The sequence below is a fragment of the Suricata suricatta genome, chromosome 10 (genome assembly GCF_006229205.1).
Source record: "Suricata suricatta isolate VVHF042 chromosome 10, meerkat_22Aug2017_6uvM2_HiC, whole genome shotgun sequence".
Lineage (NCBI taxonomy): Eukaryota > Metazoa > Chordata > Mammalia > Carnivora > Herpestidae > Suricata > Suricata suricatta.
In genome coordinates this window covers 4,678,213-4,701,771 of record NC_043709.1, presented here as the reverse complement: position 1 = coordinate 4,701,771, position 23,559 = coordinate 4,678,213, and the positions used below count along the sequence as shown (strand labels likewise).

At 60.7% G+C, this 23,559-nt stretch overlaps 1 protein-coding gene across 1 annotated transcript in view; it reads left to right on the top strand.

Annotated features, from left to right (window-relative positions):
• Positions 1 to 23,559, top strand: part of PARVB (parvin beta) — a 90,782-nt gene that overhangs the window by 40,542 nt on the left and 26,681 nt on the right. Inside the window, exons 2-6 of the mRNA XM_029954097.1 lie at positions 4,177 to 4,266; positions 6,866 to 6,936; positions 16,980 to 17,082; positions 20,783 to 20,923; positions 22,954 to 23,069. Coding sequence (XP_029809957.1) covers positions 4,177 to 4,266; positions 6,866 to 6,936; positions 16,980 to 17,082; positions 20,783 to 20,923; positions 22,954 to 23,069 — 521 coding nt within the window. The remainder of the gene's footprint in view (positions 1 to 4,176; positions 4,267 to 6,865; positions 6,937 to 16,979; positions 17,083 to 20,782; positions 20,924 to 22,953; positions 23,070 to 23,559) is intronic.

Below are 23,559 nucleotides of genomic sequence, written 5' to 3'. Positions count from 1 at the left end.
CCCACTTATGAATTGGGAGATTCCACACTAAGCTCTGAATTTCTAGCTTTTTTGAAAGATCATGGGATGGGTGACTGCTGTCTGCACGTCCCTGTGTGTCCCCCACCCCAGGCTGAGTGACGGGTGGCCGTGGCCCCTTGGCTGTGTCTTCTGACCTGGGCTGCGTCCTGTCTCCCAGGCTCCTGGCATCTCGCAGCCCCGTGTCCCCTGCGCTGCCCACGGCCGCACAGTCACCCCTGTAAGCTGGACTTGGGTGCCCTGGGGACCTTTGCCGTCGGTTTCCTCGTGGTTGGCGTCAGACTGTGTGGACGAGGGCCTTTGTCTCCAAACAATGATGCACTCAGCCTCGTGACACGGAGCCCCGTCCCTGTGGACGTCCACGCCCCTTAGACGGCCCAGACGCCAGCCCTCCGGGCCAGCGGTTCTGTCTCTGTGACTCAAGAGGTGTGCATCTTTGAAGTATTTGATTTTCTGGCAAATGGGCCGGTACGTTAGAAACCAGAACATTCCAGGGATTAACGGGAAGCCACTCTGCTGGCAGAGCGGGGTCCTTGGGGAAAAGCCGCTGTGGTTCAAGCAGAGCCCCTCCTTCCAAATGTCAGACTGACCCTTGAGGATGGTAATCAGCTTTAGACAGAAAGGTCCTCGGTCACAGGGCTGTGTCCCTTGGAGAAGAAGCGTCTATGGGACCCTCCTGTGGCTCAGATCCAGTGGCTGCCACGTTGGGCTTCCAGAGTCCAGGCTCTGATTGGTCACCCGTATCCTTTGCAGAGTCCCAAAGTCCCTTTCCCAGATTCTTGATCGATCAAGGCTGCACCCAGTTGCTTCCTCCTACAAGAAGCCCTCCCTGGTTCTTCCTGGGATGCCTCCCCTTCAGCACCCTTGGGAAAGTGAGATTCGAATGCGGGGCTCTGTGGGCACAGCCCCGGGCTCATCACCGCTGGCCCCGTCCTCTTTCCCGAAGGCTCTGTGCACAGGCTGCTCTGGAATGTTCTCTTGAGCCAGACCGAGCCCGGGTGGTTCTGCGAGAGCATTTCTCGTTTATTATGGCCGAGAAATCTCAAGTCCTGTTTAGTGTTATCTTTGATGTTCAAGGGCGGAGTGGAGAGTTCTCGGTTTTCCTGTGACCCAGTTTCTCTGCTTTGAAAATGCAGTTCTGTTCCTCTGCCCTGCCCCCTGTGACTGCGGCCAGGCGCAGGGACCCCATCCCCGAGGCCAGGCGCAGGGACCCCATCCCCGAGGCCAGGCGCAAGGACCCCATCCCCGAGGCCAGGCGCAGGGACCCCCATCCCCGAGGCCAGGTGCAGGGACCCCGTGACTGAGGCCAGGCGCAGGGACCCCATGACTGAGGCCAGGTGCAGGGACCCCATCCCCGAGGCCCGGCGCAGGCTCCCCGTGACTGAGGCCTGGCGCAGGGACCCCCGGAAGCACGTCCCTGTCCACGCCTCCGCTGGGCCTCCCTTCGCTGCTCTGGCCCACGTCCCGTGTCCACGTGGGCTGTCCACCCGCCGCTCGCATCTTGCTTCCACGGGCTCGTCCTGCCTCACCCGTGTGGCTCGCCTGTGTCCCGAAGCCACCTGGGCCCTGGACGCCACCACAGCTCCGGTGGCCTGGACCCCAAAGGACCTCCGTGGCCGCTCGGTCCTTCTGTGATGTCAGGATGTGGGGCTCAGGCTCGGTCTCTGCACACACCCTCACGGATGCGCGTCGTGGGCATGTGATGTGATGACTTTCTTTGGAAGATCCCCCCCCCCCTTGCCTTTTCCTGCCTCCGATGGCATTTGGCGGGTTAAGATGCTCCTCGTGACTCATCACGTAGCAAAAACAAGTGCTGAAATCTGGTGGCTGTTTTCACAGCTGGGCTGGGGGGCCCGCAGGCCTCATAGTCAGACTGTGGCTGGGAGACGGGCTCCGGGCTTGGAGGTAAAAAGACACTCACTGTGCGTGTGGGGCTCAGATCAGCTGGTGTGGGGCCGACCACGGTGGACCTCAGACCGCTGTTGTTGGTAGAGCATTCTTCTCCCCTCCCCTCCCCTCCCTCCCCTTTTCTGTGGTGAAACATACATAACATGAAATTGATTACTTTAACCCTTAAGCGTGCGTCTCAGAGGTGTTCAGCCCATTCACAGTGCTGTCCGATTCCCCCCTCCATGTCCTGAAGCTTCTTTTCTTCGAGAACTTCTGTCCCTATTAAGGAACTCCTGGCCCCCTCCCTCCCCCTCCCCCCGCCACGTCTCTGGATTAGGTGACTCCAGGCCCCTCACTGTGTGAGTGGAATCATACAGTGTTTGTCCCCTTGTGAGTGTCAAGGAGCTGATGCCGTCCAGGTTCACCCACGTGGTAGCAGGTGTTGGAATTTCCTTCCCCCCCTTTTTAAAAATTAAAAAAAATGTTCTTTAATTTATTATTGAGAGAGACAGAGACAGAGTATGAGCAGGGGAGGGGCAGAGAGAGACAGAGACACAGAATCAGAAGCAGCTTCAGGCTCTGAGCTGTCAGCACACAGCCTGACACGGGGCTTGAACCCACGAACTGTGAGATCATGACCTGAGCCAAGGTCAGACGCTCAACCGACTGAGCCACCTTGGCACCAGCTTCCTTTTTTTTTTTTTTTGTAAAGTGTGTTTATTTATTTTGAGAGACACGGAGACCGCCCATGAGCAGGGGAGGCGCAGAGAGAGGGAGAGAGAGAGAATCCCAGCCAGGCTCCCTGCTGCAGGCACGCAGCCTGGCCCTGGGGCGCGAACTCACGAAACCCTGAGATCATGACCTGAGCTGAAACGGAGAGTTGGACGCTCCACCGACTGAGCCCCCAGGCGCCCCAGGATCCCCTTCCTTTTTCTGGGTGCGCAGCATCCCGTCGTGCGGACACGTCACATTCTGCTTCATTCCATCCCCCTCAGCAGCTCCTGTGTTATTTGCCACCTTTTGTGAATCGGACTATGGAGCATGGGGATGTGAGTTTACTGCGTAAAAGCCTCGTCTCGGGCCTCTCCCTGATGTTAGCAGCAGGGTCCCCGGTGCCGTCCTCGTGTGGGGCGGAGGGCCGGCTGTCCGCGGAGCCCGCCGTGTGCCCGGCGTCCGTCAGGTCATCCTTCAGGGGCCCTGACGTCTGGGGGAGACAGGCTCAGAGGGGTGCCTGGGTTTCGCCTGGGGCCGCAGCACTAGCAGAGTTGGGGGGTGGCCCCCAAGCCGTCAGGCCCTGTTCCCCTTTCTACTCTTCTGATGCCCGGATTGGACGTGTGGTTGGTTCGCAGTGACTGGCGGGCTGAGAGAGAACGTGTGAGAACGTTTCATGGAAGAGAAGACCCGGGCGCCGGGGACCGCGACCGCCGCAGAGGCCGTCTGTGGGTGTGATCAGGGCCTGTGGCCGGCCCAGGGTCCTCCGTCAGGGCCGTCGGAGCAGCAGGTGCCCAGGCCCCAGCCGGTGACCCGGATGTTGGGTCTGGAGGCTGGAGTGGCCAGAGGAACGTAGTGTGACAAGGCAAGGGTGTCAGTGGTCCTGGGGGCGCTGGGGGTACCCCATGGCGATGTGACTCCAGGGTCCCTCCTGGAGGGTGTCTAGTGTGCGTGCCTCTGACCCTGTCACCTGAGCCCCGTGACCCATCCACAATGCGCACTTGGTGCTGTCTAGACTCAAGGTCATGGTGCCGGCAGCACTGAGCCTCTCGTCTGGTTTGTTGGATTCTGTCTTGCCCTCTAGTGCCCCAACCCTGGCCATCATCTGCTGTCAGGTTTCCGTCCCCTTGAACCTGGCCATTGACTGCTTTGCTTTAAACTCCGGACGTGCGTGTGCACGTGCTGGGAGGGGCCTGCACCCCGGATTCCACGACTGCGGACACGGCTCTGCAGGGACCAGAGGGGCGTCTGTCCATCCCGGCAGCCATGGGTGCGTCTGGAAGCATCCAGAAGCTTCTGTGTGAGAGCAATGAAAACACACCCTGGCAGGCTGGCGGGCACCGAGACCCGCTTGGCCAGAGGGAAGAGCCGCGGTATGTGTTCTCGGATCGGAGCATTTCCCCTCGGACGCTTTCTGGGCGACAGGCCATCTCGGGATGTTTGCTAACTGCTTAAAAAACACAGGAGTTGATTGCCCTCCGTTTCCACTGCCAACATGTGAGGCCACGGAATTCCGTTCCCACTGACCCTGTTTTCCTTTCTCTTTCTGCTCAACAGTGACTGACCTGCAAGAGGAAGGCAGACATGCCATCAACTCGCCGATGTCCCCGGCCTCGGCGGATGTCCACCCCGAGGACACCCTGCTCGGTACGGTGACCGCTGCCCGCCCCTCCGTGCTGTGTGCCGTGGCCGTGGCCGTGGCCTGTTGATCAGACGTCCCACCGGCTGGCATTCGAGAGTCCGGGCTCTTAGCTCAAGGTCATGCTTAGAAAAGTCTGTAGCAAACACCAAATCTCCCTCCGTAAGTTTCCCCCTGTCTGGTTTCGGAGGTGAGCTTTGTTAGCGTTTGAGTGTGATGAGGCCACCAGAGCAGGGGCTGGCCACCCCGGAAAGATGACACGCGCAGTTCCCGAGGTGGGGGCCGCGTCAGGGCCGGGCGGGAGGCAGGAGCCAGCGCGTGGCCTCTGTCCTTGTGGGCAGGACTGGGGGAGGGGCAGGCAGGTTGGGGTTGGTGATGTAGGATCATCTGGCAGGGGGGGGTCTGCTGAGTGGTCTGTAGCTGCCCCGGTGACTGGGGACGGGTGGCCGGGGGCGGGCTCTGGGTTGGTTGGTTTGTGCGGAAAGGGCCGTCCCTGGGGACTTGTTTGCTGCCTGGGGAACCGGCAGCCGGGAAGGGGCCACGTGTCCAGGTCCACGGGCCCCGGCTGTCGGAGCCTTAGTGAATACAGAAGGGAGGCACCGTCACCGGGACCCCCTCGTCTCTCACCAGCCAGAGCCGTCCCAGAGCCGCGGCCTGCTAGGTAGGGCCCAGCGAGTGGCGAAGGCCCCGCACCCGCCTCCCTGGGGCCACATCACAGCCGGCACAGATGACGGGGGACCGGCGACGTATTTTTCTTAACGTACATTTTGGGATCTGGTCCATCTGAAAGGCAGTTGTGGGCCACTCCGCTTACTTCCACACCCTGGTTGAAAGGGAAGTCCCGGTTGGTCCCCCTTTTGTGGTTTTCCACGACCAGGCCAGGCCCGCGGGACTTGAAGCCCGGTGCTGGGTGAGCTCCCCCAGATCCTGCTGGGGCCCACTGTGGCCCCTGTCTCCTCTTGGGAGAGGGTAACGCTCCAGTGTTAACTGCTGTTGGTCGTGTCCAGCCAGGCTGAAGTTGCCGTCCCAGGGGGCTCTCTAAGGGGACAGTGGGGACCAGCTCATGGGCCTGGGGGGCTCTCTAAGGGGACAGTGGGGACCAGCTCGCGGGCCTGGAAGTTAGCCTCACACAGAACAGGATTCTTCTCGGCACTGTGCACACTTGGGACCAGGTCATTCTTTCCCGTGGGGGCCTGTCTTGTATGTGGTGCAGTTTGAGCATCCTTGACCTCTGCCCACTAGATGCCCCAAGCTGGGACACCCGGACGCTGCTTCAGCCCCCTGGGGTGTGAAGGAACCTTCGTCCTGTCGAGGACCTTGCCTTAGACCCACGGGAGGGCTAGAAGGTTAATTTAAACATTTCTCAGGCTGTTGTTTTGCTGATAATGCCTTGAACTTGCCTTTGCCCAGGCCCTCACCCTCCTGTTTGACCGTCTTTATAGATAGCTGTTCTTGGGCCAAGGGACTTGGTGCCCTTCAGCTTGCTTTGTGAGACTCTGCTTGTCCCTGAGGCTCGGGCGACCTTGATAAGGACTGCGCTGGTCAGCACCTGGAACTAGGATCTGAAGGCCGGAGGGGATGTGGAGTCAGGGGAGAGGGTGTCAGACGGAGAGCAGCATGTGCTAAGGCCCTGTGGCCGGCAGTGGTGACGGGCAAGGGAGCGCTGGCAGGGCTGGAGTGGACAGTGCCTGGGACAGCTGGGGAGGCCAGGCTGCGGAGGGCCTTGGACGCCACAGGGAGGGCTGTGGCCTTGGTCGCAGGAGTACCAGGAGGCTGCCGAGGGCCTTAGTGACATCATAGTGTATGTTCCCTGGAGGGCCCCTCTCAAGCATCAGAGCTGCAGGACTCCAAAACTAGTTGGCCGCTTTGTCAGGTTTTGAAATTCGCTGCTGTGAAGCCGGGTCCACACAGAGCCATTTCGCTCCCTCCGGCAAGGACCGGGCCCCCAGGAGCCTGGTCTTGTCACCAGCGTGTCCCACGGGCCCAGCCCTGTCCCGGTCCTGAGGCCCCCCTCCATCCCCCACACCCGGTCAGCCAAGTCTCCCACACCCTCTCCTTCTCGCACACAGTGGTCGGTTTTGTTCTCATTGGGGTCCGGCCCCCATCGGTCCCCGCGGGCCAGCTCGCTGCGCCCCGGCGTCCGCAGGCCAAGGCCTGAGTGTGGAGGGGAAGCAGGTAGCAGATCAGCAGAACTGGGATAAGGACATCTTATTGTGAGCCCTCACCCACGAGCCACACTCGTTTTTGCTGTCTCGTCTGACGTGTTTCGTCCGTGCTGGTGTGCGTGGCCGTGAGCGGCGGCCGCAGCTTTTCCCACCGACCCGAGTCGGGCCGGGTGCATGCCGTCCTCTCCCTTCGTCCCCAGCCGGGGGTGCAGGTGGCGGGTGACGGCTGCCTCCCGTTCACATCTACCTTCCAGAAGCCGGCTGCCGCTCTGGGTTCACATGACCTGATGTGGCACCGTGCGGGGCCAGGGGCGTGCCCCACGGAGAAAATGACGGGGCTCTCTGCTCTCAATCCGTGTCCCCCACTTCGTGCGAGGGGCAGCCGGCCGTCCCCGCGCCCCCCCAGTGCCCGCTAGTGCTGACTGTGGCTCTTCCCTGGCAGAGGAGAATGAGGAACGCACGATGATCGACCCCACATCCAAGGACGACCCCAAGTTCAAGGAGCTGGTCAAGGTAAGGCGCCTCAGTTTGCATGTTCCGTTCGGACTGCTGAGTTGCGTGAGGGCGGAGGGCGAGGGGCTGAGCCCAGAAGATGGCCCCCGGGGTCAGGGAGGCAGTGACCGGAGGGCGGGGGACCCGATGGCTTCTGTCTCCTCCGCCTGATTTTCTGAGCTCCGGCTCAGTGTCGGTGGCATTTCTGTGTGTCTGAGTGCGGACTGCAGTTTGGATTGCTCTGATCTAAACCACAGTAGGCCTTCGGAAGGTCATCCCTCTGACTTCAAGCAAGGGCTCCGGGCACTGACAGCGCGCTCGCCGGTGAGACCCGGCTCCCGGCTCCCGAAACGGGGAGGAGGTTTCTCTTCTGCAGCTCGAGGCCAGCTCGGGGGGACCCCCACCCCGCCCCCGCACGGCCCGTCCACGCCACAGACATCGTTCAACGAGCTCATCAGAGAAGTTTCTCTGTCTCACCCCCGGCCGGTGGACCGGGGTGCCTGGGACTCGGCTGTGATCTCACAGGGGCTGACGCAGGATAAAGAAAACCTTGGCAAGGTGTCTCCTTTTCAAGGCCGACCTTGGAGATGTCCATGTCAGGACCCAGCCCGGAATGTGGATTCCCAACGTACACGGCCAGGTGTCATCTTAGGAAGAGTTTTTTCCTTCTACTCGAAACACGAGAGGAAAGCCACGTTCTCTTCAGCCACCAGGATGTTATCACGGGATTGCGAAGGCTTCTCCGGAGAAACGGAACCAGCAGGACGGATCCATCCGTCCACGAGTCTGTCTGTCTGTCTGCCTGTCTGTCTGCCTCTAGCAGGTTTATTATGACACCTTGGCTCACGTGATTCAAGTCCCACGATCCACCATCCGCGGCCGGAGCCCCAGGAAAGGGGGTGCTGCCCTACCAAGGCCAGGGGCCAGGAGAACGGAGGACCCGGGTTGAGGTGCAGGGGAAGGCGATTTTTGCGCTGTTCAGGCCCTGGTGGATCGGGGAGGGTCCTCCAGGCCAGTGCTCATCTCTTCTGGAAACACCCTCACGGAAGGAAGGACTGACCTCAGGAACGTGGAATCAGACCCTTCCCAGACCGTCTCTTCTCTGACCTGTGAGCAGAGCTTGGGCGTTCACAGCGTGAGCGGCCCCCAGGGGAGCTGGTGCCCTCCTGGCTCAGACTCGGGGACAGAGGGCGCCCAGCGCCCCCACCGCCGGCTTGGGCTGCGCGTTGGCGCAGTGCGCGGGCCCTGCGGGTCTGTGCTTTGGCGCCCCGTTCGCCGAGCCCCGATGGAACTGGGTGCCGTGGGGGCCCTGTGAGCGAACGAGGTGAACAAGGTTTCCGTCCCCCTCCTCCTCCCCAGGGCGTGCTGCGTCCTCCCTCGGAGTCACCTGGTCCCCCCACCCCGGCCTCGCCGTGTCCCCGACCACGGGCCACCGCCTCTTTCCCCGGGCGAGGGCTGCACGTTCCCTCAGCCCCCAGCGTCTCCGCTTCCAGGGCCGCACCTGCGTCACCGCTTCTGCATTCTGGCTTCGTGCCAAGGCCATGTTGCAGGATCTGGGGTGCCGAGTGGAGGCCTGGCTGGCGGCATGGGGAAGCCCATGCCCCCATCGGACCATGGGACCCAGAGCCAGGAGTGCCCCTCCCTTATCTCCCCACTGGGGGGTGGAGAGGGTCGTGGTTCCGCAGGAGAGACGCCTCATGGGCGAGCATCGGCTGGGTGTCCTTCTGAACCCGTGGTGCCCGCTCCGTGGTGCCCGCTCCGTGGTGCCAGCTCTGTGGTGCCCGCTCCGTGGTGGCAGCTCTATGGTGCCCGTTCCATGGTGCCCGCTCTGTGGTACCAGCTCCGTGGTGCCTGCTCCGTGGTGCCTGCTCCGTGGTGCCAGCTCTGTGGTGCCAGCTCCGTGGCCAGGTCTATGGTGCCAGATCCGTGGTGCCCCTGCTCACCTCCCTTCCGGTCACTCTTGCTGGCCTGGGGTGACCCCCTGCTCCCAGGCAAGGCAGCCGTGGTGAGCTCAGCCCTAAGCTCTCGTTCTGGGGAACCTGGGGGCGGTGGGCTGAATCGTAAAGATGTCCGCGTGAACGTTACCCCCTTGCACGGCAAAGGGGACTCCCAGACGTAATGCAGGGGCCTTGGTTTGCGAGAGGATCCTGGGTTACCCGGCACAGGAGGATGGGGACTATGTGACCACAGGTGTGGATGCAGCCTGATGACAGGAAAGCAGGTGCTTTCGAGGGCTTGGAAGGTGCGAGGAAGTACGGCCAGTCCCCTGTTTCCTTCCTCCGCCCTCTGTCATCTGCTCCTTCTCACTTCTCGTCTTGGCCCCCGGCCCGTCTCCCTCGGTAGCCTTAGCCCCGCCGGGCCGCTGCCGCAGATCGTCAGTTATAAAATACCGTGAGCTGCCTTCCACTCCCTCTAAGCGGGAATCCCGGCTCTGCCGGAGCAGCCGGTAGGAGGCGGCCGTCCGCTCGGAAGTTCTCTTTGAGCATCCGTTGGGCGTACCGCGGTGTTCAGGGCTGAAGGTGGGCCTGGGGCCCGGCTTCCAGCGTTCAAGTCCCGGCCCCGGTTACCGTGGGGAAGGCGGCATCGCGACGGTGACAGGGGCCCCGTGTGCAGGTGCTGGGAGGGGAGGGGGCCCGGGCGGCGCGGGCGTGGGGCGGAACGGGCAGGCCGTGGCGGGGACGGGCGAGCGGGCGAGTCCGTGGGCTCAAGAGCCCGAGACACTGCCTGCGCGTCTCCTGCCGGTGCTTGCGCCGCAGTCATTTTTCCAGCATCTTCCGGGAGCTCCCTGAACTACTTGACAGAGAGCAGCTCGTGTGGCCCGGGCGGACTGGACTTCATCGACGAGATGCTTGACCTTCTGAATGATCCTCGAGAGCGAGCGTGGCGATTGTCGCGCTGTCCGGGGACGGACGCGGAGGAAGACCCGCCCCTCGGAAGGATGCTGGCGCCTGCCTCCCGCGGGAGCAGATTTCCCTTCCGGCTTCCCGTTTATCGGACGAGGCTCCTCCTTCCTCCCTGTGTCCCTGGGAAGAGAGTCAGCTGCATGGAAACGGTCCTCTGGGCGGAAGCGCCGGCGTGAGAGCCAGAGCCGCGTGGAGACGCCTGGGATGGGTCCTGTCCCCGCACCGGCTGGTGGTGCCCCCCCACACCTGTCACAGGAGGGCCGCCTCCGTGGATTGAGCAGCAGCGAGCCTGTTTGGAACGGATTAAAATATAACTGCCATAGCTTTGGGGGGACCGGCCGCGGATCCTGATTATCATTCAGAAGGAGCGAGAGGAAAAGTGATTTTTTATTCTGCTTTAGGCAAGCTCCTAAAGTGTGCGCACACAGGGCGCTGCGCTGAAAAATCATTAATGTATGTCCCAGACGCCTGCCTGCAGGACGTGGGGATTGCAGACGAGGACGTCCGAAAACTAATAAAAGGCGTCATCTGTGAAGAGTGTTTTGTGAAGCAGAGGATTAAGAGAGGGACAAGGCGGGAAGTAGGACGGCGGTACTTTGTGGTTGGTGTCCAGGCGGAAGTCGAGTCTCCACTGGGGCATCGACGAAATTGGGTGCTGGAGGGCTTTGGCTCCCCAGAGCCCACCCCCATGGCCTGGGGGCGGGATATGCTTTTGATCCCTTTCTGTCCTGTTGTGTCACTGAGCTTTGATCAGGTCAGTGATCAGATGTGATTTTTAAGTTCTCGCTTCTTCAAGGCAGAAATGTTGTCTCTTGCGTTTTCCGGCAGGACTGTGCTGGGCAAGGCAGCCTCTGGGACCGGGTGTCCGGGTGCCCGGGGGACCGGCCCCGGGCTGTAGGCGGTGCTGCGCTTGGTTGGAGTGCCTTCTGTGGGTCTGTTCCAAGTCTCCCCAGTGGGGATGTGTCGTCGGGCAAAGCAGAGGCCAACCCCTGTGGAGCCGCAGGCCAGCTGGGGAGGCAGATCTGCTGAACTGCGGTCAGACGGCCATCGGCGCTCTGCAGGGAGCTAACACAGGCCGCAGGTGGTTCCTCTCCTGCCGCTGCAGGTGTGCTGGTCAGGGAGATGGCATTTGAACAGAGCGCTGCTCGTTGGTACCTACGGGAAGAAGGTCACTGCGGGGGCAAGAGCAGGTGCAAAGGTCCTGTGGTATGCATGTGCCTGGCGTGTATGAAGAGGGCAGTAGTCCGTGATAAGATCAGAGAGGCGGCCAGGATGCACAGGGGTGCTCGGCTGGCAGCAGGATGGGGACCAGTTGTTTCTAGTGGCCGTGGGAGCACTAGGGGGGCTGGCTCCCGTGTCCCCCGCGTGTGCGCTTCCTGCCCACGCCCTTCCCGGCAAGCCGCTGTGACACCCAACTGCCCCATGCGGGGCGGCGACTCGGTCATGTTTACACCTCCAGTGCCTCGGGCGGGGGGGGGGGGGCGTCTGGCGTATGCTAGGTGCCGCCGGCTGTGCCGAGGAAGGGGCCTCGGGCGTGCAGAGAGCTCCAGGCCCGGCACGCTTGCGTCCACGTCGGTCGCTGTGGCCGCTGAGGGCCGCCTTAGACCGTCTCCCACATCCTCAGAACAGCCCTGCCGGAGGGGGCATCCGCCTCTGCCTCCCCGAGGATCATCAGTCCCTGTTGGCGGGGATGGAATTCACGTCCCGTACGTCCCGTGGGGTCTGCTCCTGTAGTCCTGGGGCCACCACCGCAGTCAGCTTAAGAACAGTGTCACGGTCACCACCCCTAAAGACGCCCCCCGCCCCCTCGGGCCGTCAGTCCCCATTCCTCCCCTCCCCCGCTGGCGGCCACCGTCTCTTCGGAATGATTCCGTCTCATAACCCGCCCGTCCTGGGGACTGTGCCTGAGGGGAATCCTACCCCTGGCACCTGTGACTGGCTTCTTTCACTTGGCGTCACATTTGAAAGATTCGTCCGCGGGGTGTGCGGGGGCTCAGGTGGCTAAGTGTCCGATCCTCAGTTTCGGCTCAGGGCACGATCTCACGGGGCGTGGATTCGAGCCCTGCGCCGGGCTCTGTGCTGGCAGCCCCGAGCCTGCTGGGACTCTGTCTCTGCCTCTCTGCCCCTCTCCCTCTTGCTCTCTCGGGCTCCTCTCAGAGTAAATCAGTACACTTAAAAAAGGACAAAGCGTCCGTGTTGTGGCGGACGTCCCTTTCTGTGGCTGAGCAACATTCCGTGGTATGGACGGACCGCGTCGGGTTTACCCCCTTCATCTACTGACGGACCTTGGGTCGTCCCCGCCTTTTGGCGGTGTGGGGTCGGGGGTGTGTTGAGCGTGTGTGTACAAGGTTTGTGTGGACACGTGTTGTCAGCTCTCTGGCGTCGCCGGCCGGGTGGCGATCCGGTGTCTGACCTGAGAAGCGGCCAGACTGCTTGCGGAGCGGCTCGGCGCCTCCCCTTCCCTGTAGCAGAGCGCGGAAGGTCCCGCTGTCCGTCCCTGCCAACGCTGTGCAGGGTGTCCTTTTAAAAAATTTTCTTAATGTTTATTTATTTTTGAGAGAGAGAGACAGCACAAGCGGGGGTGGGGGGCGCAGAGAGAGAGGGAGACACAGAATCGGCAGCAGCTCCAGGCTCCGAGCTGTCAGCACAGAGCCCGACGCGGGGCTCGAACCCATGAACCGTGAGAACATGACCTGAGCCGAAGTCGGACGCTTAACCGACTGAGCCCCCAGGTGCCCCTATTTTACGTCTTTTTGACGATAGCTCCCCTAGTCGGTGTGAAGCGGTCGCCGTTTCTGATCTCCATTTGCCTCATTGCGAGCGACGTGAGCCATCTTTTCATGCATCGGCCGTGTGTATGTGGCCTTGGAGAGACGTCTCTTCAGATCTTTTGCTCGTTTTAAATTTGGTTGTCTTTTTATTGTTGAATTCTAAGAGCACTTTATGTGTTTGAGATACGAATCTTTTCTCCAGATTGGCAAAACCTGGGGCGCCTGGGTGGGTCACTCAGTTGAGCGTCCGACTTCGGCTCAGGTCATGATCTCACAGTTCGTGGGTTCGAGCCCCGTGTCGGGCTCTGTGCTGACAGCTCGGAGCCTGGAGCTGCCTCAGATCCTGTGTCTCCCTCTCTCTCTCTGCCCTCTCCTGCTCATGCTCTGTTTCTCTCTGTCTCAATAATAAAATAAACATAAAATATTTAAAAAAGATTTGCAAAATCTCCCGCTCTGTGGGCCGTCTGTTGACTTTCTTGCTGGTCTCCCTGGAGGGACAAAAGTGTTTAGTTTTGCTTCAATCCAGCCTATCTGCTTTTTTCTTTGACGGTTTGTGCTTTTGGTTCTGTAGCTAAGAAATCACGGTGTTACCCAAGCTCTGTGCTTTCTAAGAGTTTCGTGGTTTTCGTTTTCACACCGAGGTCTTCGGTGCACTCGGGTGTGTTTGGTGCATAGTGTAACGCATCGTTTCGCATGTGGGTACCCAGTGGTCCAGACACGACTGAACTGAGCTAGCGCCCCACGGCGACGGGCTGACCGTGCCGGGGACTCTGTGCGGCTCTCCGTCGCGTCCTGTTGGGGTCTGTGTCCGTCCCCACGCCCACACGACATGCTGTTATTATCGCCGCGTTTTAGTTAACGTTTGCAGTCGGGAGATGTGAGTTCTCCATTTTTCTTCTCCTCCAAGACTGTTTTGGCCGCTGGGGAGCCATTGAGTTTCCGTGTGCGTTTTAGGACCTGCTTGTCCGTTTCTGCAGAGAAGTTATCTGGATGGTGGTTTTCTTTAATGGTATTTATTGTTAGTTTTTTCTCTCTGCCACAGCAAGATATGTGTGTACACGCTGTGGGAACCTGGGAGGCAAGCATCAGAAGGCCGTGGTAATTTTCTTTTACTTGTGTCCCTTCAGGCTTTGTGTTTCTTGCGTATCAATTTTTCTGCGCAAAATTGGGAATCATTCCAGAATGGGTCCCTGTCTTAGGGGCACATCTGAATGAGTATCTTGGCAGAAACTCCTAGAACTGGAATTGCTGGATCATGTAACACACCCAGGGATAGGAATTCATTTGTCGTCTCCTTCAGGAAGACTCCGAGGACCAGAGGGCTCAAGCGACTGGCTCAAGGTCACAACGCCAAGACCCGGGGAGAGGCGGGCGGCAGGCTCAGACCCGGAGCAGCGCAGCACACGGCGTTGCGTGGTGGGGGGGTGGCGCTCACCTCGGATGCCGACGCTGGGAACGTGTGACCACAGAATGCCGTTTGGTTTAGTTTTCTGTTGACGTCTAACTAGGTACCTGTTCGGCCTCTTGAAGCACCTGCGGCTCGTGGGCGCACAGCTCCGTGGCCGGAGGTCGGCGTGGGGGGGCCTGGGCTCTCTGACCAGGTGTCACCGGCCGAGTTCTTTCTGGAGGCTCCGGGGACGAATCAGCTCGCTGCCCCAGAGGCCTGTCCTCTGCAGTGGGGCGTCATCTTCAGAGGTGGTGAAGGGGGACCCCCTCCTCCCCCCAGCCTGTGGCCTCTGAGCCTCCCCCTGCTTGCACTGTCTCTGTCTGTCTCTCAAAAAAATAAATGAAAAACATAATAAAACAAGTATTTTAAGTTTATTTTTATTTATTTTGAGAGAGAGATAGAGACCAAACGGGAAGGACAGAGAGAGAGGGAGAGAGAGAACCCCAAGCAGGCTCCACTCTGTCGGCACAGAGCCCGACGTGGGGCTCGAACCTACAAACTGTAAGGTCATGGCCTGAGCCGAAATCAAGGCTCGGACTCTCAACCGACTGAGCCACCCAGGCGCCCCCGATAGACTATTTTTTAAACAGTTTGAAACGTACGGGAAAAGCACAAAACTCGGGCAGAGGGCTCCGGTGCGCCCATCCCCCGTCTCCGCCATTATTAACATCCTCTCTCACAGCCGGGCGTTTGTTCGTGTGAGCACATTGCTGTGAACCACGGTCCACCTTCTGCTCACATCTCCTTAGTTTCTCCTGCTGTCCGTTTTCCGGCCCAGGACCCCGTCCAGGATCCCACGTTATGGTCGGAGGTTGAGACCCGAAGGCTGAGTAAGAGCCACCGGCCAGGTGGTGGAGGGAGATGTGTTCAGGGTGGGAGGAATGGCATGTGCAAAGGTCCTGAGGCAGAGAGGACTTGGGAGTAAACACCAGCAAGGAGGCAGGATGCCCTGTTGGAACCGTCAAGGGCAGTGAGGAGGAGAGGGTGAAAAAGCAGACCCGGTTATGAGGTGGGCAGAAGTGGGGCAACCGGTGAAGAAGTCCAGGCTCTTGAAACTGGTGGTTGGTGTTCTGCTTCTTTCCCAGAAAAGGGGCACGTTTGGAGGGAGATGTATTCTTTCAGAGATGCTTATAGGGACACCTGAGCTGAAGGGTCCTGGAGTGGGGGCTGTATCGTGAGGGGTTTCCGATTTGGGGACAGGGTCAGGAGTTGCGGGAGGGCATGAGCTGGCCTTGGGAGGGAGTAGAGAGTGGGGAGTGGTCTGGGGCGAGACCCTGGAGATAGACGAGCCTTGTGAAGGTCAAGGACAACCCTCGGGGAACTGGAAGGGAGGTCAGAGACGAGGGCACACACCGGGTGAGCATGGCGTCTGTGGAAGAGAGTTCCGGAAGGCGGGGGAGGGAGTAGCTCCCCACCTCTCGGAAAGGCAGGGAGGGAAGGGTGCGGGAGCAGGGGAGCCCGCTCGGCCCTGCTGACCTTCCAGGATGACCTTGTCAAAACCAGAAAGCCACGGGGCCACCCGCCTCTTTCTTCCCGCAGACCTGCCTTTCCTGTGCGTTCGCTTCTGTTCCTCGCGGGATTGTGCGTCTGATTTGACGTCTGTGCGTGCGCGTGAATATGGACCGCGCTGCCCAGAAGTCTGCTCTGTGGCCGAGGCTGCAGGTCGCATCTGTCTCTGAGAGGGACGGAGAGCCCTTCGTTCTGGACTTGGGCGTGCCTTTTGTTCGTCTTCGAGAGGGCCGTAAACTCCCATTCCCAAGAGGTTCCTGAGACCAGTGAGGAAGTTTTAGGAGCTGTGCGGGCACCGGAACATCAGGGCTGTGTTGGGTCTGATCTCTCCTGGCGTCCGTTTTATTTTGTGGAGTGCCTTCGGCGGGATCGGCCCAAGTGGAATCCTGTCCCTCCGCGGATCTTTTCCCAATTTTTTTGGAACACGTCCCCAGTGGGGAGAATGAAAGCCTCGCGGGGAAAAGTCTCCCGCGGAAGGCTGGCCTAGAGAAAGGAGCGCGTGTCCCTGCCTAGACTGGCACACCCACAGTCACGGCAAATTACTCACCAAAGCCAAAAACGTGGCGGCAGCCCAGACGCCCATCGACTGATGTGTGGATCAGTGAAACGCGATGGTTCCGTGCATGCCTGGGGTGTCCTTCAGCCCCAGGAAGGAACAAAGCACAGACGCGTGCCTTCCCGTGGAGGATCTTGGGGGACATCGTCCCCCGTGACGGGACCCAGACATGACAGACGACAGATTGCATGTTATGTTGAATATGACTTATATGAAATCTACATGAAATCCCATTTGTGTGAAATACCCTGAACAGGCAAAGCCATAGAGAAAGCAGCTGAGAGGTCGGAAGGCACTGGGGAAGGAGCGGGGGGGGGGGGTTCTTTTGGGGCGACGGGGCTGTCCCCCAGTTAACAGTGGTGATGGCTGCACCAGCCTGCGGACAGACTGATGACCACGGGATTGCACGCTGTCGAAGGGCGAACGGTGTGGGGAGTGAATTCCGTCTCACGACGGCCGCTGAGAACAGGAGCTGCGCGGAGCGTGTCTCGAACAGGCCACGTGGGGTCCCCTTCTCTCCACGGCTTTCGGCTCAGGGTGACCGAGCTGCACCTCCTTTGGGAGGGGAGGGACGGACGTTTTATGGCCTCGGCCACGCGGGACGGGGCTGCCAGCACACCTCCCGTCACCCCCCTCCTCCAAGCCACCTGAGCAGTGTCCTCCTTTTCCTGAGACAGTTTGCCCATCTCCCCAAGCTCCCCCGGGAGGACCACCCGCTGCCCGTCCTCGGGAAGTGTGGCAGCGGTGCGGGGAGGTTCCATCCGCCTGGCCTTGGGCGGGTCCTGTCTGTCTGGTGTCCAGCTGCGCTCAGTCCTGCGCTTGCTCCCATCACCCCTGGTCCACGTGGCGGGCGCGGCCCTAACGCTGCCTTTCCGCAGGTTCTCATCGACTGGATCAACGACGTGCTGGCGGAGGAGAGGATCATCGTGAAGCAGCTGGAGGAGGACCTCTACGACGGCCAGGTGCTGCAGAAGCTCCTGGGTGAGTCCGCCGCGTCCCAGCCGAGGGCCGCCGACTCCCGGCCCGGCGGCCCGGGTCACGCTCCCTGAGCCCACACTCCCTGGCTCCGGGCGGTCTGTGCTCTGGCAGGCTGCGGTGGGCCTTCCACCAGAAACCCGAGTCTGGGGCTGCCCGCAGGGTACCGGCTTCCAGAACGGTTGGGGGGTGGGGGGGGAGAGCGCCGCCCCTTCCTGTGGGTCAGCCCTCCTGCTGCCGGTCGGACAGCTAGGCCCTTGCGGCTCCTCGCTGGGAGGTGGCCGGCGCCGGGTCCCCGGCGGACACTCTGGGAGGGGCTGTGCTCCGAGAGGGGCGGGCAGGTGTGGGGTGCAGCAGGTGCCGCTGTCGCTGGGCCAGGGGAAGTCCCGCACCGAAGTGACGGGTGCAGGCCCCCCGCAGGCGTCTCCCGCCAGGCACTGGTGGTTAAAGAAAAGACAAAGCGTCAAGAGCAAGTGCCGGGGCTCTTGCGTCCCGGCTCGGCCCCTGCGAACGGCGGGGACGCCGTTTCTCCGCGTGGACGCTGCCCTTTCGTCACCGCGGGGGCCGTGGCTCCTTCTGCCAAAAGCAAAACGAATGTGTGTCCGGACCCCCCCGAAGACCTTGGAAGGGTCTCTCAGCTTCAGGGCGCTCTGGGGTGCTTTGGGGTCCCCAGACACCCTGCGCGGTGGCCTCACGGACGCAGTGTTCCCTTGTATGTGGATAACACACTTCCTAGAGGTCGAGAGCAGATCCTGACCCCCAGCATCGGGCGGGGCTGCTCCGGGATCCCTCCTTGTTGTAGCAGAGAATGATTGCTGGGGGCCTGGGGGGCCGCCGCGCGGGGGAGGGGCTGATGCGCAGGGGGTGGGGCCGCCGCTGGGGAGGGGCTGACACCCAGGGGAGGGGCTACTGCTCAGGGGCGGGGCTGACGCGCAGGAGGTGGGCTGATGCGCAGGGGTGGGTGCCCTGGGAGGGAGGCCCCTTCCCCAGACGGGACTTCCGATGGGCCTTGCACCCCCTGTGCAGGGCTCTCGGGACCCTCTGATTGGAGGGAACCCTGTGGGCTGTGAGGACGGAGACTGGACATCGGGATAGGGCCGGGTGCGAGTCCCTGGAGGCCCCCAGTGTCGGGTCCCGCCCCGGCCAGCAGGGCGTTAAATCCTTGCGGGTTCGTTCCTGAGGGAGAGAGAGAGAAATAGGGCAGGAGGGAGACTCAGAGAGTGGAGACAGCACACGGTATCTGATCAAGCCTCTTCTTTTTCATTCAGAAAACACCTTATCTTATAAAGGTTTTTAGGTGGGAGAACAAGGCAGCTGACGTAGGTCGGTTGCTAGGAAACAGGGTTAAGGGATTTAGGCTAGAGTAAAAGAGGAACCAAACTAAGGTTTTTAGCACAGCACTGAAGGGCCGATACCACCCTGCCTGTGGGCGATTGATCTTTGTTCTTCCGGCTTCTCCTCTGACTGGGAGTGGCCCTCCCCTGCCTATTTTTGTAACTCCCCTCAGGGAGTGACATATCCGGCTAGCAAATGGCCAAGCAGCTGAATCTTTGCAGCTTCCCACACCCCAGAGGCGGCCCTCTTCTTGACACCAGACGCTGGGGGAAGCTGTGTCCATGCCCCACATTCGGCATCACCCACGTTTGGCCGCTGCATCTGGGGGTCCGCCCCCTTCCTCTGTCCCTTTCCATCTCCGAAGGCAGGAGCTGGCCCCCACAGCCACCCCGCAGCCCAGCAGCCGGCAGCACCCAGCCTCCACGGGTCCGTCGTGGGTGAATTGTGCCCCCCAGCCCCCAGAAGTCAGAAGCTGAATTCCTAGGCCCTCAGAACGGGACTGTCTTTGGAGAGACCAGGGCTTCCTAGAGGTCATCAAGTTAAAATGAGGTCATTGGAGGAAGACCCTGAACCCACATGACTTTTAAGGAGACTTTTAAGGTGTCCTTTCACGGAGATCAGGACAAAGACACACCTAGGGAGAACCCATGTGAGGCCATGGTGAGGGTGGCCGTCTGCAGGCCAAGGAGAGAGGCCTCCCTGAGGGGAAACCAGCCCCCTCGCCCCCCCATCCCCCGATCTCAGACGTCCAGCCTCCAGGAGGGCGAGCAGGTACATCTGTGTTGCTTAAGTCCCGGACTGCGGTGCTCCGTCCGCAGTGCTCCGTACCTGCAGCCCTAACGGCCTACCACGGCTCCCTTCCCTCCCCCAGCACTCCGCCTCCCCGGGTACCATGGCCACGTTCAGTGTGCAGGACGGCTGGCGTGCTGGGCTCCGCTTCTCCCGGCCGGCAAGGCTCTCGGACACAGGGCTCCGTAACCCTCCTTCCCTCCCCAGGACCCCCTGCTCCGCCCTGTGACACCCAGGGGGGCCTGCTGTGTAGTTTTGGGGTGTTCGTAGGGACAGACAGCTGCGGGTTAGTCAGGTGGGACCCACTAGGGGCAGAGGGACCTCAAAATACAGACCTGGGAACCTGTCCATCCCCTGCACCAAGCTTTGCTTTGCTTTTAGCACTCACTGCTGCCAGCCTGGGGGTATTGAGGTTGGTGCCTCCCGGCTAGAGAGCCCTCTGCTCAGCGCGCACCTACAGCCCCAGGACGGTGCCTGGTACACAGGAGGTGCTCATGCTGTGAGCTGATGGAGGCGGGAGGGGGGCAGGAAGGTAGGATGGAAGGGAGAGAGGGAGGGAGGGAGGAAGGGGGTTGGGAGGGAGGAAGGAAAGAAAAGGAGGGAGAGAGGAAGGAAGGAGGAGGAAGAGAGGAAGGGAGGGGGGAGGGAGGAAGAGAGGGAGGCTGGAAGGAAGGAAGAAGGGAGGGAGGGAGGAAGGAGGAAAGGAGGGAGGGAGGGCAAGGCACGGGGGTCCTGGAGGGAACATCAGAACTGCTTGCTTTTGTTCTAACTGAGGGGCGAGAGGACCGGGGGCGAGAACGTTGACATTCGGGGCCTCCAGGGACAATGCTGCACACAGAGCTCTGTGGGGACCACATGCCAAACGGGGGCTCCACGGCGATCACCACGGTCTCCACCGCTTTTCTGCTGTCCCTCCTATCGGTGCCTCCCGTCGGCCCGCAGGTGGCCGTGCCCAGCACCCTGTCCCCCTCTGCGACACTGCTGCCATTGTTGTTTCACGATGGGGCCCATGAGGAGACACCCATGCCGTAGGGGACCGGCGGCCGGGGCCTGGCTCGGGGTCAGTCGCTGGGTCTCCAGCAGATGTGGCCCATCTCGTCTGGCTCCGCCCGGTTGCTCCCCGCTCGCTGTCGGGGATAAGGTAGTGGCGGTGTCTGGGGACATCTCGTGGTCCTCACCGTGGGGTCCAGATGTTAGGAGGGGACCATGTGTGCAGGGAGGCGGGAGGCGACATTGGACACCCTCCACGTTCTTCCTCGGAGCCCTCTTCCCGCCGTGAGGCCACCGCGCAGCCTCCTCCGCTCTGGCTCCAGCCCTGCGCGTCACCTCCCTGCTTCCCAGGGCACCTCGAGTCACCTTGTCCATTTTACGTGCATAGAACACTCTCGCGTTGTACCCTCGAACCTCACACCCCCTTTCTGTCCCCAAGTCCTTTTCCAGGGAAGGACTAGAAAGCTCGGAGTTTCAGGGTTGTGCGTCCCGATGGCTCCCCACTGCTCCGGGAGGACCTGCTCCACCTGGGACGGGAGGGTCCCCGCTGTGGCCCTGATGCCCCGCCCCCTCCCCGTCCGTGTCCTTGCAGAAAAGCTGGCTGGCTGCAAGCTGAACGTGGCGGAGGTGACGCAGTCCGAGATAGGGCAGAAGCAGAAACTGCAGACGGTGCTGGAAGCGGTGCATGGCCTGCTGCGGCCCCACGGCTGGCCGCTCCGGTGGGCCGTCGACTGTGAGTAGTCCCGGGGGACACGGTGCCTGTCCCCTCTGCCCTCCAGGGTGTCACTCTCTGTGGCTTCTGGGCCTGCGTTCTCAAAACCCGTTCAGGCTGCTGCTCCGTGGGAGGCAGCTGGGACAGGACAGCGTCCCCGAGCTCCCGAGCCAGGTCCTAGGTGACAGATGACATCACGCCCCACCCCCACCCCACCCTCGTCTCTGTCCCCATCACTGTCCCTGTGCTTTGAGGCAGAGAGGAGTTGTAACTGGTCAGGGGCGACCTGCAGAGGAAGGAGGGGAAAGACGGAGAAGCTCCATGGGCTCCTGGAAGGGACCCAACCCCAGCAGGTGCCAGCGGCACAAACACCAAATGGGCTGGGGTTTTTGTTTTTTTTTTAATAGTTTATTACCAAGTTGGTTTCCATATAACACCCAGTGCTCTTCCCTTTAAGTGCCCCCCTCCATGACCCTCACCCCCCCTCCCCCTCTTCAGCCCTCAGTTTGTTCTCAGCATTCAAAGGTCTCTCATGATTTGCCTCCCTCCCTCTCCCTAACTCTTTCCCCCCCTTCCCACTTCTCGTGGTCCTCTGTTAGGTTTCTCCTGCTAGACCTATGAGTGCAAACATATGGTATCTGTCCTCCGCTTGCTTATTTCGCTTAGTATGACACCCTCGAGGTCCATCCACTTTGCTACGAATGGCCAGATTCCATCCTTTCTCATTGCCATGTGGTACTCCATTGTGTATACATATCACATCTTCTTGATCCACTCATTGGTTGATGGATATTTAGGCTCTTTCCATGTTTTGGCTATTGTTGAAAGTGCTGCTGTGAACATTGGGGTACGTGTGCCCCAAATGGGCTGTTTTACCCATGACCCGCTGCGGCAGGTCCTTGGGAAGAGAGTCACGCTGGCCCGGCATTAGGTGCTGGCATTGGGAATATGTGACGTCACTGTATTCCCAGCCTGGAGCGGAAGTCCGAAAGGCAAGAGAAGCTGTAGGGCTCCTGGGGGGCTCAGTCGGTTAAGCATCTGACTTCGGCTCAGGTCATGATCTCACAGTTTGTGGGTTCGAGCCCCGTCTCAGGCTCTGTGCTGACAGCTCACAGCCTGGAGTTGCTTCGGATTCTGTGTCTCCCTCGCTCTCTGCCCCTCCCTCACTTATGTTGTCTCTCTGTCTCTCTCTGAAAAATCAATAAGCTTAAAAGAAACGTGAACAAGAAAAGGAGAGGAGGCAGAAAGTGCTGTCCCCATGCTCCGTGTGGCAGTCGAGGGCTGGCTTGGCAGCCACCCAGGGCCCCTGTGCCCTGGAGGGTCGAGCCCTACACTGTGGGGAGGACGTTGGTGCCTGCTTTCTCGGCATCAAGACCCGTCACAGACCCCAGCCTCCCTCCTGGGTCGTGGGCGCGTGCATGGGAATCGAGTGTTTTGGAAGCCGTGAGGCCCCGCTCAGGACTCAGTGTGACCACGGCTGGGCCCAAGGCTGGAGCAATACTGTATCTTTTCCCTTTTCTTCTGCTACTGTCACTCTCCTGCGCATTCTGTCCATCTCCTTACCACACTACCCAGTTGACCCCTTTTGGAAATTACATGCTTTGGGGGCACCTGGATGGCTCTATCGGTTAAGTGTCCAACTCTTGATTTCAGCTCAGGTCATGATCCCAGGGTTGTGGGATCGAGCCTTATGTCAGGCTCTGCGCTGGGTGTGGAGTCTGCTTGGGATGCTCTGCCTGCCCCTTCCCTGCTCGCTCTCTCTTTCTCTCTGCCCCTTCTCTGCTTGTGCTCACTCTCTCTCTCTCAAAAAGCAAACTACCATGCCTTTGAAAGGGGCTGTACACGTTACCTTAAGCCAACGGGAGAGAAAACACAAACAGGAACTAAGTTCACACAGGGAGTTCCTCATCAAAGCCCGTGCTTTGTTTTTTCCGTGGTTTTCTCCATGGTCTCATTTGGACGCTGCATCTTTATTGCCGGTTGGAGCCGGACTCAGGGCTCCTGCATCACCTGATCTAAAGCAGCTCCCTTCTTCCCTCCCCCCACCCCAGCGATTCACGGGAAGAACCTGGTGGCCATTCTCCACCTCCTCGTGTCCCTGGCCATGCACTTCCGGGCCCCGATCCGCCTCCCGGAGCACGTGTCCGTGCAGGTGGTGGTGGTGCGGGTGAGTACGGGACCGGGCGGGGGCTTGGCCCTGGCGCCTCGGGAGGGGCCCCGGGACGCCTTCCTCCCCACGTGTCCTCCTGCTTTTCTTCGGCCCCAAAAGGCCACCTCCTGTCTTCCCAGCTCGCCCACATGTGCATGTGTCTCGTCCTGGCTTTGCGGCCAATCACTGGAGGAGGAACTGGCACTGATGGGGAGAGGGAGGCGGATTCAAAGGCACAAGGGCACTGACTTTTCCAGATTCTTTAAAAGAACCTTCCTCTCTCTCCAAAGCCAAGTAGTTGGGATTCAGTTCTCTCAACTGGGGAGGGTTGAGGCCGGCGGTGTGAGACAGACACCCCAGGGAGGGCCCCTCTGCACCTGGTCTCCATCAGCCCCTCGTTCCCCCAGTCTCTCTTCCAGGGTCCATCCTCTCCTTGGAGAAGTGGAAGGGGGAGCCGGGGCCCTCCTGCTGGAGGAGGGGCCTTTCCTGCCGTGTCCCCTGCGTTTGA